At 41.5% G+C, this 19,398-nt stretch overlaps 1 protein-coding gene across 1 annotated transcript in view; it reads left to right on the forward strand.

Annotated features, from left to right (window-relative positions):
- Positions 1-17,195, forward strand: part of ADGRF5 (adhesion G protein-coupled receptor F5) — a 51,287-nt gene extending 34,092 nt beyond the window's left edge. The window contains exons 12-22 of the mRNA XM_008490718.2: positions 273-437; positions 555-773; positions 1,127-1,345; positions 2,494-2,646; positions 3,820-4,016; positions 4,964-5,143; positions 6,352-7,719; positions 8,720-8,761; positions 8,861-8,920; positions 15,015-15,099; positions 16,191-17,195. Of these exons, the coding sequence (XP_008488940.2) occupies positions 273-437; positions 555-773; positions 1,127-1,345; positions 2,494-2,646; positions 3,820-4,016; positions 4,964-5,143; positions 6,352-7,719; positions 8,720-8,761; positions 8,861-8,920; positions 15,015-15,099; positions 16,191-16,270 (2,768 nt within the window). The 3' untranslated portion in view covers positions 16,271-17,195. The remainder of the gene's footprint in view (positions 1-272; positions 438-554; positions 774-1,126; positions 1,346-2,493; positions 2,647-3,819; positions 4,017-4,963; positions 5,144-6,351; positions 7,720-8,719; positions 8,762-8,860; positions 8,921-15,014; positions 15,100-16,190) is intronic.
- Positions 17,196-19,398: the final 2,203 nt, after the last annotated feature.

A 19,398-nucleotide genomic window follows, 5' to 3' on the forward strand; every position in this document is an offset into this window, starting at 1 on the left:
ATGTTCTTCCAGCTTATCCTGAGGTATCCAAGCAGTATTATTGCTCTCAGTTAGAGTAGTTTTGGCAGCAGGTACCCTGTGCTGAGAGCCATCTCCATTGGGAGTGTTGCCAGAGTAAAAGAACTGAATGGCCCATCAATAGTGAGTTAAAGTGCTGTGCTGTCCAAGGTTACACACAAACCCACAAATTTTTCCATAGCTAGAGAGATTTCCCTATTTCGGGTATTTTTTTGACAACCATAGCCCCTCAAGGAATGTTTCTTCCTCCCTAGGAATCCCCAGCTTCACTGAAAACTGCACTGAATACAAGCTCATCATCAAAGAATCACTCTGTCCTCCTGAGAAGGCAGGTACAGTGACAACCTACACATGTGAGCTGCACACTGGACACGGTGCCAAGCGCAGCCAGCACATCAGAGTGAGGTATTTCAGGGCAGGTAAGAGTCAGGTAGCATGGGACAAACCTTAAAACATCTCTGGAACACGTCACTTGCAAGCAAATGATTGTCACATGTGGCTCTCAATAATATGGCATTTATCTTGTGTTTTCTCAGCCCAAGTAACAATTTCTTCAAGCACAAATTCATTCGTTTCTGAGGGATACTCATTCAACCTAACCTGTGTAAGTGATGTGAGCAACTACGACAGCATCAGTTGGAAAATCCAGTCTGGAAATAACATAAAACCAGTAGACTGTGGAACGTGCATCAGAAATAGCAGATTTCCAGACATGTCTGTGCTCACAGTGAAGAGTGCCACAAAGGAATGGAATGGTGAGTGAAGTTGGTTTGTGTTGGCTACAGAGGCAATGAAATCTCTGTACCAGATAATTTACAGCATCCCTAGCCCTACAAAGCTCTGTGAAAAAACACCAAAAAAAACCCCACCCCAAACCAAAACAACAAAACTAAACAAGCCAAGCAAACAAAAAGACCACCAACCCAAACAAAACAAAACAAAACAAAACAAAACAAAACAAAAATATAATAATAATAAAAAAGACATTTTAAGCTGCTGGAGGACAGCAACACATGATGCTGCCAATAACACTTATTCAGTTTTAGGTTTCATAAGCGGAGGAGCACTTCTGTTGACTCAAGCAAGGTTTTTATGTCACTTCTTTCAGGCACCTACATCTGTACATTCTCCCAGCAGCACCTGCAGAGCTCTGCCAATATGACAATTGAGGTTATTTCCTTGCCTCTGAAGCAGAACATCCTGATAGATCCCATTGAAGCATCAATACCATGCACTGAACAGCAAACCCTTGAGTGCTGCGTGAGTGCTGACACCAGGGGGAATTACAGCTTTGAATTTGTGGCTGAAGATATAGATTGTGAAGCTGGTAAGAAACTATAAACTTGCAGAATCACCTGTTGCACTGTGTGTCACAACCTAGATCCTGAGTTTTTTTTTCATTTTCAGTTAAGTCTGGGTAACCAGTTCATAATTGCTGCTATAACAACAACCCATAAGTACTCCTGAGAGTCAAAAGAAAAGGGAAATAAATGTGTTTTAGGATGATTGCCATCCTGGGAAGCATGGCTGAGATCAATAGAAGAGCAACTGAAGTCAGTGCTGTAGTGATAGACACATAATAGGTAAATTCAAAGCTAGGTTTGTCATGCCAGGGAGTGAGGAGTGAGTGTCCACATCGTTGTTCAGATTAGAAGTTGCCAGACTCCATCTATTCACTTTTACCTTCCTCTCTGCCACTTTTTTTGAATTGAATATAGAAATAATGTTCCTTAAGAAGATATGTTGATTAATGAAAAGTTAGAATGACATATTAAGAATGCAATTCAAAGAACTATTCTATTTTCTTCAAGGATACAGGCAACATATCTTTGACAGCGCAAAATCCAAAGCTTCTGTATCTTCAAATTCAGGGCAGTTCTGCAGCTTTCCTGGCATCTTTTTATTTGCTAGGACTTTTCAAGTGGATTACAAAACATTTAATTTGAAAAAAAGCAAAGGTGATCCACCTAAACTATTCCAGAAAACAGGTGGAGATGGAGAGTCCTGTGGTTGCTAAAAAAATGGCAAAATCTTGGAGCTAGGAACTCTCAGGAATACTGAAAAGCAGGAGGGGTATAGTTTGGATCCTGAGCAAAAAAGAACCATGTAAAAACAACAAAAAGGTGCCCTAGCTTAAATGAAACACCTGTGCTAGAAGCAGAAGCAGGAAGAGTGTTCTTCAGAAGCAAATATTGGTTCCTACACACTAAAACAACATGTGGGGAGAATTTGCAGTAATTTACAGAAATAATTAAAGAGGTACTGAACACACAGCAACTACCAGAAAGTTGCTTTTAATTTTTTTTAGTCAGGAATAAGAAACAGAAATCAGCATTCAGAAAGGAAGTTGTCCCACAAAGGAAGATTTTTTTTTCTCTAGGACTCAGAAAAATGAAAGTTTTGCAGAAGCTTTCTGTTGTCTCCTAGTTGATTGACACCAAATTTGTGTTACCATATCCTAATCCCTCCATACAGGGAAAAAGAATAAGGGAAAGATGCTTTGCTACGTGTGCAAGTACAGAGGAAGAGAATGCAGCAAAGAGAAAAACCTCACAGCATATTGCAAGATTATGAACAGCATTGAACAGGAAGTCAGGAGTGAAAATATAACACTGATCCTGAAACCTGGTAAGGAAAATGTTACTGTTTCAATCTGCTAAACAGGAAATCCCAATAATCTTGTTAAATCAGATGTCACAGGTGTATCACTGGTGATACTTGAGCAGTTTTTGCTAGGCAGGAATTTCTGTCTCCTTTTTTTGACAGGAAATTTTGAAACATAGAGCACATTGTCAATTTTGCTGTAATTAAAAAAAAAAATTAATAGACAAGATGCTTTGTCTTCACTGTGTTTGATAGTGGCCCCAGTGTGTTACCAAGAAGTTATATTTCAATCTTCTGTTCCTACCTCCTTCTGGTGCATCCTGCACCATCATGCTTTGTCTCCTGTGCTGAAGTGTGGTCGTGCAGCTCTCAGCTTCCACCAACAATTTAGCAAAAATAAAAGATTGTGGTCTCAGAAAGATGTCACCTAGCTCAGGAGGTCATCCTGTGGGACAGCATATCCACCTGAAGCACAAGAACTGCAACTTCCATGAGGGCAGACCCAGATTCCAGTCAATTTTCCCGGAAATCCTGGGTAGAATGCAAGATTGCTAAGTTCAGTTTTGATGTTTAGTTCTGACCAGATGTTTCAGCTTCTTATTCTAAATTGGAAAGAAAAGTTTGATATCCCCATAATGCAGAAATGCTGTTTTTTTCCACAGTAGTATTGAATCACTGTATCTGGGACACTTTATTTACTTTAGTCAGCAGGTCCTCACTGATATGATTAACCTTATCAAAGGCAATTAGCAAGATTCACTCTTCATCAAAAAGGTGCTGAGGACTCACTATCAAGGTCTTAAAGAATTTCCTATTATTGTTGCAGCAGCACTCAGTCCCTTAGCTGAATAAACTCTGTGGGAATTACTGTTCACTTAGTGGCAAATATAATCCCACTCCACCCCTGTTTAATCCTGTAACCTAACAGACAAATCCTAAAACCTTGGGTATTAATTTGTCATTTGATTCAGTAGTCAAAACCCAGGGACTTTATTAAATTTCTTTTTCAATTTCAAGATCCAAAAAAGTTGGGAGTGCAATATAGATACTATGGAAGCTCATAAACTGATGAAGAAAACAAGCTATAATACTAATTTAAATACCTCTGAACTTCAGGAGGTCACAGGTTTGATGGGGGTAAATTATTTATCTCCCTGTTTCTCATTTTTCTTCATCTATGCCTTTTTCTCAATACAGGTCAGGAAGTTTCATGCTCTGGTAGGCTTGGTACTGGAATAGAAGGGAGCACATTAATAAAGCCATGCTGTCAGCCAAATAACACAGGAGGTTGTACCCGAGGCAAAATGATTTACACCTGCTCCAACAAATCATGGATGGTTAAAAGGAATGACTGTCTGTCTGAACCAATAAACAACCTGCTGACTAGTGCTGAGGTAACGTTTATGAGTTTTCTAGATGTTGGGGATGGGTAGGAGAGAGCAAACAACATTTTTTCTTGGGTGTTTCTTTGTTTCACATATTCTAAAATATGTGAAGCATTAAAAAATCAAATAGATCTTTAAAATTATCTTTTAAAAGATTTAAAGAATGGGACCTACCCTCTTTCACTGAACCTCCTCCCCTGGCTCAGAGGGCCCATGCATAGCTAACATCCATCCACATGGATGCTCCATCTCCCAGGAGAGGGGACCCTATTTGTAGCATCCCATGGGAGCAGTTACTGGCCTGGGATGTTCTCTGAACTGTGCTCAGGAATTGCCTCTATGAATAGCAGTCAGCACAAGCCCAAAGCACTTACAACACTGCAGCAGGGACAGCTCTGGGCCACTGGCCAGCATCAGCCCAAAGCCCTGCTCAGCAGGCTCCCACAGCCACTACACCTTACAGACAGGTTTTGGACCCCAGTTTTCAGCCAGGGTGTCCTATCATGGTGCTTTTCACTTCTACTCACCATCCAGTCACCCTTCCCTCAGTGACGTTAGATGAGAACTATTATTTTTTCTTTTGTCAAATATTTACTATGTTCATTTTCAGTCATCTGGACACAGAAAGGTCCCAGGCTGAGCTACTTCTACTGATTTATGTATTTTCTTAACTTCCTAGATTGCTTCCTCATATGGTTTGGGGCCAGGACAACTGTTTTTCTCCTGAAATTTCCAGGAGCAGTTTGTGAGTCAGCAAAAGCAAGAGATTACACTCAATATCCAGTTAGGAATCTCTCCTCTGGAAGGCCCAAGAGATGAACATGCATGTCTAGAATGATCCTGGCTCTATTTATTTTGGGGTAGCCATTGTGTAGCCATTTTGGTAGCCATTGTCAGGGAGGATCAAACTCCAGACAAAGTGCACACATGTGACAAAGTCTTATCTTCTGTTCCAGTCCTTGGTCTACAGTCCTGAGTCAAGAGCAAAGCTACCCAGCTACCTTGCAGAGCTTAAGGAACAGACACAAAGAGCCTTAAGCTCAGGAGAGAATTCTTCTGCAAACATAGGTGCAATTGTTAGCATCCTGGATATGATCTCCTCCATCCCAGCAGATGCAGAGCCAGTCATAATTACAGTAAGTTTTTGTTTTGTCATACTTATAGTTATCAAGCCCTTTGGCCCCTTTTGTCACAGAGGATGACATTCTCCCTGAAGAAATTTCACAGTATTAAGGGGTGGAGATGAAATGACAGCAAAGATGAAGAGTTTACAAAAAGTTAAAATGACAAAGACAAGGAATCCATGCATGAAAGAGGTACTGCTATATGCTTAGCAGCTAGAAGTCTTCTAGGAACACATAAATATCTCTAGCATTCTAAATTAGAGGAAAGGACAAGGAATGGTGGATGCAAAATTGCACATGAGGCAGCAATGCGCATTTTCATCTCAGAAAGACAACTGTAGAGATGGCTGGAACAACTCTCCTGTGAGGAAAGGCTGTGAGAGATGGGGTTGTTCATCCTGGAGAAGGCTCCAGTGAGACCTTATAGCAGCCTTTCAATACTTAAAGGGTTTATAGGATTGTGAGAAAGACTTTCTTACCAGGACCTGTAGTGACAAGACAAGGGACAATGGTTTTAAAGTGCAAGAGGGTGGACTTAGATTGCATGTAAGGAAGAAATTTTCCTATAATGAGAGTGGTAAAATGCTAGAACAAGTTGCCCAGAGAATTTGTGGATTCCCCATCACTGGAAGTGTTCAAGTCCAGGCTGGATATCCCTGCCCATGGCAGGGACTTGGGCTAGATGATCTTTAAGGATCAAATCCATTCTGTGGTTCTATGAATAGGAGCAGAAATAGCAAAAAGGTTTATATAAGAATAAGGAGCAAGTAAGAAAATTCAATTAAATGTTACAACAAATGAATAGCAAAACATATCTCAGAAATACTTGGAAACTTTGTGAAGTACAGAGGAAAGAAATTGCTCTTCTGATCAGAAAAACTGCAAAGAGATTTGGTATTTTGTAGCTGGAGAACCCCACATCAGAGAGAGCAAGAGATTATAGGTAGCATCCAGGCTGACAAAGAAGGGAAAGAAAGCTGGAGAAGAAAGAATACTAAGAAATAAATTTAAAAAAAAAAGCCACACAGCTCCACTTTTGGAAACCTTACCTTGCAAACAGCAGACAGAGGGTTAACAATTGAAAGTTTCACATGGATTGAGCAAATAAAGGAACTGCTGGGGTTTTTCAAAAGGCAGGTCTGGGCCTACGCAGAAATTACCATCAGAAACCAGAATTATTTGTATGGGATTTCAGTAACAGTGTTATTCTGTTGTTCCAGGATTTCCTCTCCACAGTGGACTCTATTGTGTCTAAGTCTACAACTAAAGCTTGGGAAGACCTGGAAAAGCAGACAGTCAATAGTTCCTCATTACTGAATTCAGTAGAAAAATTTTCCCTGCTCCTCCAACCAGTTAATAATGCCATTCCTCCTGTCTCTGTAAAAACCCTTCAGCTACAAGGTATAGTTGTCACAGGAAAGAACACCAGAAATTACAATAAGAACTTCCGCAGTACAGAAAACCTCACAGTTGATGTGTCCATTGACAAAACTGAAATTGAGACTCTAACCCAAAATTCAACCATCATCAGTGTGATGTACTCAAACCTTGGACATCTTTTGCCTCGGAATGAGCCCGAGTATGTGAACGGCTTGTTGATATCAACAACTGTGAGCAGTAACAGAAGCCAGAAGTTTTATATTAATATGACCTTTGCAAAGAAAGATTTATTTCTAAAGACACCCCAGTGTGTCTTTTGGAACTTCACACTCAGAAAAACTGAAGGGGGCTGGGACACTCGTGGCTGCACACCCACAGAGGTGGATGATTATGTCATCTGCTCCTGCAATCACTTGACAGCATTCTCCATTCTGATGTCACCTGACAAATCCTCCCAGCTGATCTTTGAAGATTTTATTACCTACGTTGGCCTGGGCATTTCAATCGTGAGTTTGGTGGCCTGCATTATAATTGAATCCTTAGTCTGGAAATATGTGACAAACAACACGACCTCCTACATGCGCCATGTCTGTATACTCAACATAGCGACATCACTCCTGATTGCTGACACCTGGTTCATTGTCACTGCCTCCATCAGTGACCAAAACCAACAGATAAGCAGAGATATCTGCCTTGTGGCCACCTTCTTCATCCATTTATTTTACCTGTGTGTCTTTTTCTGGATGCTCAGCCTGGGCCTCATTCTTTTCTACAGACTGGTCTTCATCTTGCACGACACAAGCAAGACTGCTCAGAAAGCAGTGGCATTCTTCCTGGGATATGGCTGCCCCTTTGTCATTGCAGTCATCACCATCGCTGTCACACTGCCAAAGAACAGTTACACCAGAAAGGATGTCTGCTGGCTCAACTGGAAGGACAGCAAAGCTCTCTTGGCCTTCGTCCTACCTGCCCTGATCATTGTCGCCTTGAATTTGTTCATCACCGCGGTTGTTATCATAAAAATATTGAGGCCAACCATTGGGGACAGGGCAAACAGGCAGGAGAAGAATTCTTTGTTTCAAATTGGCAAAAGTGTGGCCATCTTGACACCACTGTTAGGCCTCACCTGGGGAATTGGCCTTGCCACCATTATCAAAAACAGCCATCGAGCCTTCCACATCCTCTTTGCACTGCTCAATGTTTTGCAGGTGAGTTAAACATTTGTGTGGTTTCGTTTCCTCTCTGACTGTGGAACATGTCATGGTGTTCTTGTAGTGCTGAGCCTGAAGGAGCAATAAAAACAGCTTGGGAAAGCTCAGGGTCACATCTTATTCTCAAAGGAGTTTTCAGGAAACCCATTCCAGGAATTCAGATGCATTTTGCATTCTCAGTTGCCTCCGGAGCTGTGCCTTGAGGATAAAGCTGACATAAAGATAACTTCCAACATTGCCAGTAATTTTGGGATCGACTTCTTTCTTGGAGATCAGGAAAATAGGCCTATTATGTTAAGGTGGGCAAGTTTCACCATGGCTGGTCACATTCTGTCTGATTAATAGGGACCATCTGTCATTTGGTTAATTGCCTGCCCCGTATTAAACACATTCACAGTGCATCTTCAGGAATCATATTTTTCTCCTGTAGGTTTAAGATATATTTAAGATATTTAAGATAAAGTCACAGCTGAGTAGTACCAGTAACAAGGAGAGCTGACCAAAATGAACATGATTGGGAGTTTTCAGTAAGTATGATTTTTGCAACAACATACTGAGGTAGGATCTCAATACAACAAGATTTCTTAAGGACACAGTAGTTACATATAATCTGTCTCTTAGAAATGGCTTCGAAATGGTATCCTTCAGCCCAAACTCCCTTACCTTCAATACTGTGAGCCTGCTTGCTCTCTGGGGAGCATAAGCAGGGCATGTCTTCTATACACAAAGCTCACTGCTTCCAAATATGTTTTGTGATAGCAAACCATCTGTGTCACTTCTGTACACCAGATATACACAGAGTTTAAGTAGGCCAGGGCTGGAGAACTCTGACCACATCAGCAGTCCATTATGAGAGGTGCAGTTAGAAAAAATGCTTTCCATCACAGAGAACAAAATTTAAATAGTCAACATGAACAACATTTGAGATAACTCTGAGGCACTGCCATTAAAACATTTGTGTTATCAAACTGTATTTTTTTTATTATCTGACTCCTAGGGCTTATTCATTTTGGTGTTTGGGACTCTCTGGGATAAGAAGGTAAGAGTTCAAACTATTTCTTATACTACATGAAAATACTTTTGTAATTTGAACATAATTGCTGTATTTACCAATTGATTATTTTTTTTTAACAAATAGATCCTAGAAGCCTTGCTGAAGAGGAATTCAGTGTCCAAATGGAGTTCACAGCAAACAAAGGTTAGAGCCTTCACCAAGAATGTATTTCAGAGTCACTGATGCAGCTGTTACTTGTGCAACATTCTCCAAGTGTCTTTTGAGTCAAATGCACTTTATATTCTGAATTATTTATTAAAACTAGTCAGAGAAAGAGAAAACACATAAATATTAATATCTCCTCTTTTTTAAAGTTCATTCACCTGTAACTGGTAGAAAGTGAAAAGAAGGTTGGTGGTTATTTGCTATAATTCCACAAGAAGTAAACAACAAAATGTAACTGAAACTTTAAATTAGAAAAGATAAAACTTCAGTGGCACCATTATTTATACACAAGAGAAATGTGAAGGAAATGTCTTGTAAAAGATGCCCTTCAGCTCTGAGCAGGAAAAGGTCTAAATATTGCAACTTGAACTCAGACAAGGAGACAGGTAAGTCTGCACCTAGTTCTGGGAACAGAAAATGGGAGGAAGTACCAATCTTTTTGTCAAAAACATGTCTATGTGCAGCAGATGATTAAAATTTCAGTGAGCAAAAGATAGAAGGTAACTGAATGTAGTTCTGGAACCAAGTGACCTGAACATACTCCTAGAAGTGGAGCAACTCGGGTTGCTGCTGAGTGTCTAAAAACTTAAGAAATAATGTTGCAAACAAGGACTTGATCCTTAAGGAAGATGCTGAAAGACTTCTCTTCCTTCTGCAGAGATTTTCTCTGGCCCGGTGACTCTTGCACTCATCCTTGCACTGAAACACAGCTTGAATAGGTGCCTGGAAGCACCTCTGCTCAGGACAGGCATTCACATTAAAGTGGAAAGCCAGCTCCACTACTGTCTTTCAAAGAAAAAACTAATTTTGCACAGTGCCTCAGGAAAATGGCTGCCAAAGACAGAAACACAGGTGTGGGTCCTGCTGAACAGAGATGGCACAGAATCATGGAACAGTTGAGGTTGGGAAGAACCTCCAGAGATCATCTAGTTCAAACCCATTGCTCAAGGCAAACTAGGAGAGGTTGCTTGGAACATTTTTCTGTCAGGTTATTCAGTATCTCTAAAGCTGAAGAATTTGCTAAAGTCTTTGGACAAAAAAAAAAAAAGTTGTGGTGTTTTGCCACCCTCAGAAAAAAACTCACTTTTTCTTATGATTAAATGGAATTTCTTCCATTTCAGTTTATGGCCTCTGCTACTGCCCATGTTGGATAAGAAGCAACTGGGCTGGAGGAACCTTGGATGCACCCAAGTGCAAAACTTTCCTTGGCATTGAGCCACTGCTGCCCATTAGAAAAGTTGGGGAATGGTCTCTAAGAGTGAACAAAGGTGGAAAACCACAAATTTAAATAGGCTTTAGAAACTTCCTAAAGCAGAACACAGGAGGCTGAGCACACAGGGGGGTCACAGTGTCAGTGACCCAGGAGGAGTCTCACAGTCCTGAGAGAGGGCCAGGAGCTGGGGCAATGGATTAAGATTCACCTCACCAAGAACTCTGCTGGCTGAAGATTTGTTGTGGGTGCAGAGTTTGCTATTCTCCTCCCACTGATGTCAAAGATGTGTTCATCTGTACTCCTGCACAGATATTCTGTATCCCCAGATACAGAATATGTAAAAGCTTCAGCCAGAAACAAAAAAATAACAGGAATGAGATCCCTCTATCTGGGATAGCTGCATGAGGGTGGTAAACTCTGTGTATTCTAATAAATAAATGCTTGCTTCTACTTACACTTCTGCTTCCCAAGGAAGCCATACAGGCTGAGTGAGGGATTGAAGGCATTAGAATCTAACACTAGCACTTGAGGTGGGGAAAAAAATGGTTTTAAATGCTAGCATCACATATAACCAAAGGGCTTACTTTTATATTGGTATCTGGACAGGGTTTATTTTATTATTTTATTTATATTGTTTTATAAATATGTATATATAAATGTATATTTATATATAATATAATATATTTATATTATATATTATTACATAATATATAATATAACATAGTATATATAATATAATTTATGATATATTATATTATATGTAATATATAATGTATGTTTATATTTTATATTTATATTTTCTTTATATTATTTTATACATTATTTTATTCATATTTATTATTTATTATTATACCTGTAGAGGTATTTCTAGAGAACTGGGAAGTGGACTTTAAAAGACAGCATAATTGAGATAGATGAATACATGGCCTCAATGGAATTAAGGAGTCCATTAAGGCTGGACTGTCAGATCAGAGATCAGCTAATACCACCCTCTCTCTCAAAGCATGGTCAATTAAAGCTCAGAGCCATGTCCAGTTGGGTTTTGAGTTACTCCAAGAATGGAGACTGCACAATCTCTTTATCCAGCCTTTTCCTGTGCTTCATCACCCTCACAGTGGAAAAGTTGTTGTTTTTTTCAAGTAGGTCTTGTAGTTTAACCTCAGCCAGCACCTGAGCTCACTCCTCCCAATGGAATGGGGGGAGAAAATTGGAAGGGTAAAAGTGAGAAAACTCCTGGGTTGAAACAAAGGCAGTTTAATCAATAAAGCAGAAGTGACACATAAAAACAAAGCAAAACAAGGAATTCATTCACTGCTTCCCATGGACAGGCAAATGTTCAGCTCTCTCCAGGACACCAGGGTTCCATTGCACGTGGTGCTCCCTTGGGAAGACATATACCATAACCCTGAATGACCCCCCTTTCTTTCTCATTCCTCCCAGCTTTAGATGATGAGAATTATGCCATATAGTGTGGATCATCTTTCTGGAAGCCAGGGTCAGCTTCCTAGCTCTGTCCCTTCCCAGCTTCTTGTGCACACCCAGCTTACTGGCTGGTGGGATGGAGTGGGATGTAGAAAAGACTTTGACCCTATAAGCAACAAGGAAACCATCTCTGCATTACCAACATTGCTTTCAGCATAAAACCAAACCAGCCCTATGGCAGCTACGGTGAAGATTTAACTCCATCCCAGCCCAAACCAACACAGTGGCATTTCCTCTGTTTGTTCCCACTGCCTCTTGTCCTTTCACTGGGCACCCCTGGGAGAACCTTGGTTCTGTCTTTACTCCTTTCCAGTCAAATGGCCTTCAGCATGTCCTGCTGCATGGGGTTGTTCCTCCTCAGGGACAGGCAGGCTTCACATTTCCCTATGCTCAGCTTTGTAAGATTCCTGTCATCCCATTTCTCCAGCCTGCTGAGGTCCCCCAGAGTCACATCAGACTCACCTGATCTGTGAGCCACTCCTTGCACCTTTGTATCATCTGCAGACTTGCCAAGGGTGCACAATTCCCAAGCTACATAATTAATGGAGTCATTAAACCATATTTGACCTAGTAGTGACTCTTGCATGTCCTCCCCAGCAATATGCTGGAAGCCCAGGAGGAGGCAGCCTATGATTAGGTCAGACAGGAGGAAAAAATTCTCCAGCAAAAAGATGGTGAGACACTGGCACAGGTTGCTCAGGGAAGTTGTGGAAGCCCCATCCCTGGAACTGTTCAAGGCCAGGTTGGATGGGGCTTGGAGCAGCCTGACCTATGGGAGGTGTCCCTGCCATGGCAGTGGAATGGAACCAGTAGAATGGAACTTTAACCCAGCCCAAACCATTCTGTGATTCTGTGATTCTATGATAACCCAAGTAGAGCAGCAAGTTTTAAGTGCTCCAACCATCTACCACATCCAGATCTTGTGTCAGGACAAGACAGGAAATTGCAGTTTCTGCCTTACATTTCTTCATTTAAGATCCCTAGAATCATTCTCTAAGATTTTTTTTAGCCAAGTACTCCAGATTATACTGCAGGAGAATTGCTCCTGGGAATTCAGGCCTGGGAACATTTCATAATGCACTTTCTAGAACCATTGCTTCTTTCTGGCTTGAAAATGACATCTGTAGGTCATGGTGCTTTTCTGGCTGTGGGAAAAACTCTACCCAGAAAACTAGAAGGAAAACAGGAATAACCAATACAACCATCATTAAGCATGCCAGTTTCTCCATTACCTCCTGTACTGACACATCCATCAGAGGGAAGTGGAGAGAACAAGTTGTTAAGGCTTGAATCCCTATTGTGAACTTCTTTTCAGATAAAATCTCCTGGGCCAGGAACTTCCAGCTCTATCTGAATCTGTGAAAGCTGGAAGCAGGTAGCTGGAACTGTGGAACATTTCCTTGGCAGTTCTGCTGATTTTGAATAAATAAAGATCAAAGGCCTTGATCAGACTTTTTAGATGTGACTCATTTGCTTTCTTCCTCTTCTTTTTACCTCATAGCCTTCTATGAGGAAATTACTAGGTGGATAGATGATGGAAGAGCAGTAGCTGTGGTTTATCTTGATTTCAGTAAAGCATTTGACACCGTCTCTCACGGTGTAGATCTCTCATCCTTGTAGATAAGTTGATCAAATATGGGTTTGGTGATCAGGTAGTGAGGTGGATCAGGAACTGGTTGAAAGGAAGGAGTCAGAGAGTTGTAGTCAATGGGGCAGAATCTGGTTGGAGGTGTGTGACTAGTGGAGTCCCTCAGGGGTCGGTGCTGGGACCGGTGTTGTTTAATATCTTCATCAACGACTTGGATGAGGGTATAGAGTGTACCCTCAGCAAGTTTGCTGATGACACTAAGCTGGGAGGAGTGGCTGACACACCAGAGGGCTGTGCTGCCATTCAGAGAGACTTGGACAGGCTGGAGAGTTGGGCAGGGAGAAACATGATGAAATTCAACAAGGGGAAGTGTAGAGTCTTGCATTTGGGGAAGAACAACAAGATGTCCCAGTATAGGTTGGGGGCTGACCTGCTGGGGAGCAGTGTAGATGAAAGAGACCTGGGGGTCCTGGTTGACAAGAAGATGACCATGAGCCAGCAATGTGCCCTTGTGGCCAAGAAGGCCAATGGCATCCTGGGGTGCATTAGAAAGGGTGTGGTTAGTAGGTCAAGAGAGGTTCTCCTGCCCCTCTATTCTGCATTGGTGAGGCCGCACCTGGAGTATTGTGTCCAGTTCTGGGCCCCTCAGTTCAAGAAGGACAGGGAAGTGCTTGAAAGAGTCCAGCACAGAGCTACTAAGATGATTAAGGGAGTGGAACATCTCCCTTATGAGGAAAGGCTGAGGGAGCTGGGTCTCTTTAGTTTGGAGAAAAGGAGACTGAGGGGTGACCTCATCAATGTTTTCAAATATGTAAGGGGTGAGTGTCAGGGAGATGGAGTTAGGCTTTTCTCAGTGATGACCAGTGATAGGACAAGGGGTAATGGGTGTAAATTGGAGCACAGGAGGTTCAAGTTGAATATTCGAAAAAATTTTTTTACTGTAAGGGTGACAGAGCCCTGGAACAGGCTGCCCAGGGGGGTCTTGGAGTCTCCTTCACTGGAGACATTCAAAACCCGTCTGGACACGTTCCTATGCGAGGTGCTCTAGGTGGCCCTGCTCTGGCAGGGGGGGTTGGACTAGATGATCTTTCGAGGTCCCTTCCAACCCCTAGGATTCTGTGATTCTGTGATTCTGTGATACTTTATGGTACAGATGACAATGCACAAAACAGCCTAGTTTTCCACACCATGATACAACCTAATAAATGGAAATGAACTGAACAGAAAAATATGTGTTTCCCGTATTTTTTTAACATATCTTCAAGCAAAATCCCATTAAATTCTCAAACCACTCCAGAGCAAAAAATAGAAACTTCATTTCAACAGCAAAATTTTCCTCTTTCCCTTTATGCACAAAGTTGTGTTCCAATGCCCTCTAGTGTGGCAAGTTAAATTTGCTTCTGATTATCTCGAGCTATTTACCTCAGTGGCCATCCCCAAGAATATAAATCTTTGCTTTTCTGGCTACCTTAATGGACATAATCCCTCATATAAAGAACCAGAACCCTGTACTGTCTGATACAACAAACTGGAGCTGAAGCCACGTTCCCTGGCCAAGTTAGAGCCAGGCAATTTGAGTCATGTAGGGTTTTTTAAAACTGATCTCCTTTATCACCATCACAAACATAAAAATGGGTGAACTTGATGCCTCACAAACATCTTACTTGTCCTTCCATGGATTGCTTTCACCACTTGACAACATTTTATTGCAAACTTTTTTTTTTCCTCCTCCTCAGTATGGCCACAAAGAAGGTTCTAGGCTTTTGACAAAATGCAATTTTCTCTTTCAGTCAACCTCCCTGATCCTGGTGACACCAATGCTTGCTATGAGCTATCCATTTTCAAGAACCTTTAACAACTTATGTGGGAAAACAGGTATGTGCCCAGAGATCTCTCTTGCTGAAGCACAAACAAGGGTTTGCCTGCATACTCACCCTCAGGGTCTGTATTATGCTGATATCTATCAATCTATGTGTCTATCTATATAGTTCATCTTCTCATTCAATCAATTCCTCTCAATTCAAGTAATAAATCATTGGAATTCCTAGCATTGCTCATGATTGCAGCATAATGTTAGCAACATAACTGTCCAAAGCTAAAATAAGTGTTGGATGGTGCCATGTTTCACCACTTCTAAAACCCACCACCTCAGTTTTTGTTTGGGCCTAATGGTACCATGGCACAGTGCTCCTTTGTTCATTTACAGCTGGAGTTTTATATCTTCTCAAGTTCTCTGGCAGTCATTTTGTGGATGTCACCATTTCAGTTATGACTTTATTTTGCAAGAAGCATTGCTGAAAATATGAGTAATTTCCTTCCTAAATGTGCCATCTTTGCATTGCTGAGAGAAGATGGTGGCATTTGGTCAAAGTGGGATATGAAGGAGTTTAATGTAAGGAAATAACTGCTTTTTAATAGTCTGTTTATTAGACAGATAATGGAAAAAGAAGTCAGTCTCTGTGTGTAAGTTGATTTGCTGTAGTACACTAGCCAGATACAGAAGCCTCACACAAGAATAAGATTTGCCCACAGCTGCCTCTTCTGCTGTTGCCACCTGAAACTCCCAGATTTTCAGCACTCTCTGCTCTTGGGCTCTGTGCACCTGGGTCTTAGATTAGAGCCTGGTGGTCACAAGAGGGAGGGAGGTGGGATTCATCCCAAGAGCTTGTGTTTTAGATGCATCCCCATGCTGAAGGAAGACTAAATGCCCAATTTGTGTAATCACTATGCTGTGGCACAACCATTGGTTCAAGCTGACATATCCCAACTGTGTCACCAAAAACATTGACTTCTGTGGTTGCTGATATTGCTAATCCAGCTAGTATCAGGGCTGCATACCAAGTCAAAGTCAACTGGGTCATCAGGACAGGTCTAACTGTCCATACCTTGCAGTGCCAACATGTCCCCTCTAATCTTTCCTTATGTCTAACCACTATGCTTTTTTTTTTTTTTTTTTTTTTTTTCAGGAAAATACACAGTATCATCCTCAGAGCCATCCACCTCCTCCTCTGAAAACACTTCCAAGTCATATTCTTTACTTAACTGAGGCACTTCGAATGCTAAATAACATAATTCTGAAAGGAACTCTGCCCTTTCCAAGACACACACAAAAAGCACCTCTGAGTTATCAAGGAGTGGACTGCTTCACTTTGACTGAACTGTGCCTTGGTGCATTCTACTGGAATAATCATTTCTGGTCACCATGTAAGGCAGGGAAGCTTGGAGAGGTGGAATTTTACAAGGGCTGCCAATCCCAGAAGAGATGATTTTTCAAATTTGAAAGGATTCAAAGGCTGGAGAAGACATGAAGACATTGGGAGTGAAGAATTCTCAGCCTATAAGAGGGTGCTTAGCACTGTGCAATACTGAGCCATGAATTGCAGTGCTACAAACAGCTGTTGCCCAGTGGGGTTTGTATTTCCTCTATCAACTCATTGAATGATTCCAAAGGTTTGTGTAGATACAAAAGTACCTCACAGCTTCTCTCCTGTCTGGAAAGGCCATAGGGTATAGTGCTCTCCACTTTCTATTTAAGACTTTCTGGAACCAAGGATTCACAGCGGAGAAGGTCCATTTCAGACCTTCACTTTTGACTTAGATCAAATGGAGATCATGATGATTCCTGCGTGGTTTTTTGTTTGTTTTTTTTTTCAGGTGGAATGTACTGAAATCTCTATGTGGCACTTTTCTGAAAAGAAATCTTTATATCCTTCCCTCTAATTGTCCTTCCCTTGATATGCAGTGTGGCAAGACAGAGATGGTTGCTGTCCTCTACCACAGAGGGGACTGCATTTATTTAATGCATAGTGGTGTTAAGAATGCAAGGAGTCTCTTGTGTAAAGTCTGTACGTTTGGATCTCCTCTCAGAGGAGAAGAACACTTGGAGGGCTAAGAGAGTCAACTCTGCAGTGAATATAAACTGTCACGTGCCAGGCAGGATGAAAGGTTTTATATAAATTATTGCTCTAATACTATATTTGTGGAATCAGTTATTTCCAAGCTTGTATACCTCTAAAGGCAGGACTCCTGTCTTAAGCAGAGGGCTATGAGAGAGCCTGCAAAGCATTTATGCACACAAATGTTACAAAACAATGAAAAATATGCTAGGCAGACTCATGAAGACTTGGATTTGAGGCCAGCATTAAATACTGCTGTCAGAGAGTCCAGCCCAATTTGGTTGCTGGAAATCAGGCCCACACTTACAAGTGGTGAACCTGTTCCCCAGACTTTGGGATGAGCTGGGTTGGGAAGCTGTTGCATGTAGTTGCAGGCACGTGTGATGGTTTGGGGTGGGTAGGTGGAGATGACTGAAGACAATAAACAAGCATCAATCAAAGGTATTACTTATACTGAAAGCAATTTCTTTCTGCTTGAAGATGTAGATATAATACTAAAACTAGAGCACACTCAGAGATTAAGAAATATTTGAAAATCCAGAATCTCTTTGAACTCTGTGGCTGGTGGAAACTTGGAAATCAGACATTTGCACACTGTTCCAAGCAGAATTTGCCTTTGGACATCCATTTGGTCTAACCCATCCTGGAAGTAGCTTCTACAACATTAAGCTGCTGCAGAATCATCCACTCCCACTGAGTTTGAATCAATTTTACATAAACTATACAAGTCCATGTAGTCAGCACAGTCCCACCACACCTTATCTCTGCAGACATTTCACCCCTGAGGTTTCACCACACCTCCCACTTTAGCTAAATGTGGGTACCAGTTGCATGTGAATGAGAAATCAGGATGTGATGCTGAACTGTCCATCACTGAAGGGCAGATCTTTGGGTGGCTCTTCAAAGGCAAGCCCATTGGCAGTATTACAAAAGCCATGAAAAGAGAAAAGTTCATGAAAGAGAAGCAGCTGAGAAATTCACTGTGCCAGTCTTAAAGACTTGGGGTCAGGGCTTCACATGTATTTATACACAGAGTAAGATGAAAGGGGAGAGGAGACAAGCTGGGAGTGCTGAGTGGAGGAAAAATGGTAAGCACAAGGCAGCAGACACCCCATATCCCTCCTACCAACTCTCAGCAGCAAGAATTATATCTTTGGCACAGGCAAAGGTGAGCAGTGGGATTACCAACAGCCATCACCCATCCCCACAGAGCTTTCTGCTGATGAATTTGCCTCACCCACCTTGTTACCAGGTGGTAAGACACTGGGTGTGTGGTGGGGAGGGCAGATACAGAGAGGAGATGAATGTCTGCCTGAGACTCACCAAGTCCTGGGATGGTCAAGTTCTGCCCATTCCTTCTTTGGCAGCAGCTCCAACAGACTGTTAATAGTTGTGAGCAGGTATGATTAGAAGAATTTTGGTTGGAAAAGACCCTTAAGATCCAACCATTAACTCAACTGTACCGAGTCCAGAGCCAAACCACGTCCCTGAGGGTGTAAACTGATGGAGACCTTGAAAGCAGAGATCTTGGGATGTATCAGATCAGTCACCTCCTGTCATCTGCAATAAATTCTAGGGTGTCAACACCTTATCCAGCACCCATCAGTATCAAAGACCCAGTTCATCTTCCTACACTCCCATGTCTCTCACTGACTGGTGATTTCCAAAGGGATGTGATTTTAATTGTAACTACTAGAGATCCTGTAATACCTGATGATCTGCTCTACTTTCATCCACTCCTGGCTGAAACCAAGGGAGCTTCATAGATGTTCAAAATCCCTTTGAATTTTGCCCAGAGAATAGATTTACGCATGGATATTTGAAAACAATATGGGATGAGGCCTGCTAGAAAGAAAACTGTCTTTAATATGGAATTATTTCCCTACTAGAGAATTGCCCAAAATATACTAAACTAGTATACTATGAAAAATGTAATCAGCTGCTGTAAACCAGCACAACTTTTTAGAAAATGAGTGTTGATACACTGATTTACCTAACTATGGAATTGTGCCCTCTAGATTTCTTGAGTAACTTCTACAGGAACATTTCTAAAATCTGATTATATGTGCTTTTGTGTGACCTCTTCCAGTTTTTGAGAGGTTCTACCAGTTATTAACTTTGAACTCTGGCTCAGAGTAAATGCATGGACTTTAAGCACGACTTCTTGCTAGTGGATGAAGAAACCAAACTTTCAAAGAATACACAAGAGAAACAAGGTGTGAATTTTCACTAGGCAGAAGTTCTACATGATGTTCATTACCTGCTAAGTCCAACAGAG

Source organism: Calypte anna, chromosome 3 (assembly GCF_003957555.1).
Source record: "Calypte anna isolate BGI_N300 chromosome 3, bCalAnn1_v1.p, whole genome shotgun sequence".
Lineage (NCBI taxonomy): Eukaryota > Metazoa > Chordata > Aves > Apodiformes > Trochilidae > Calypte > Calypte anna.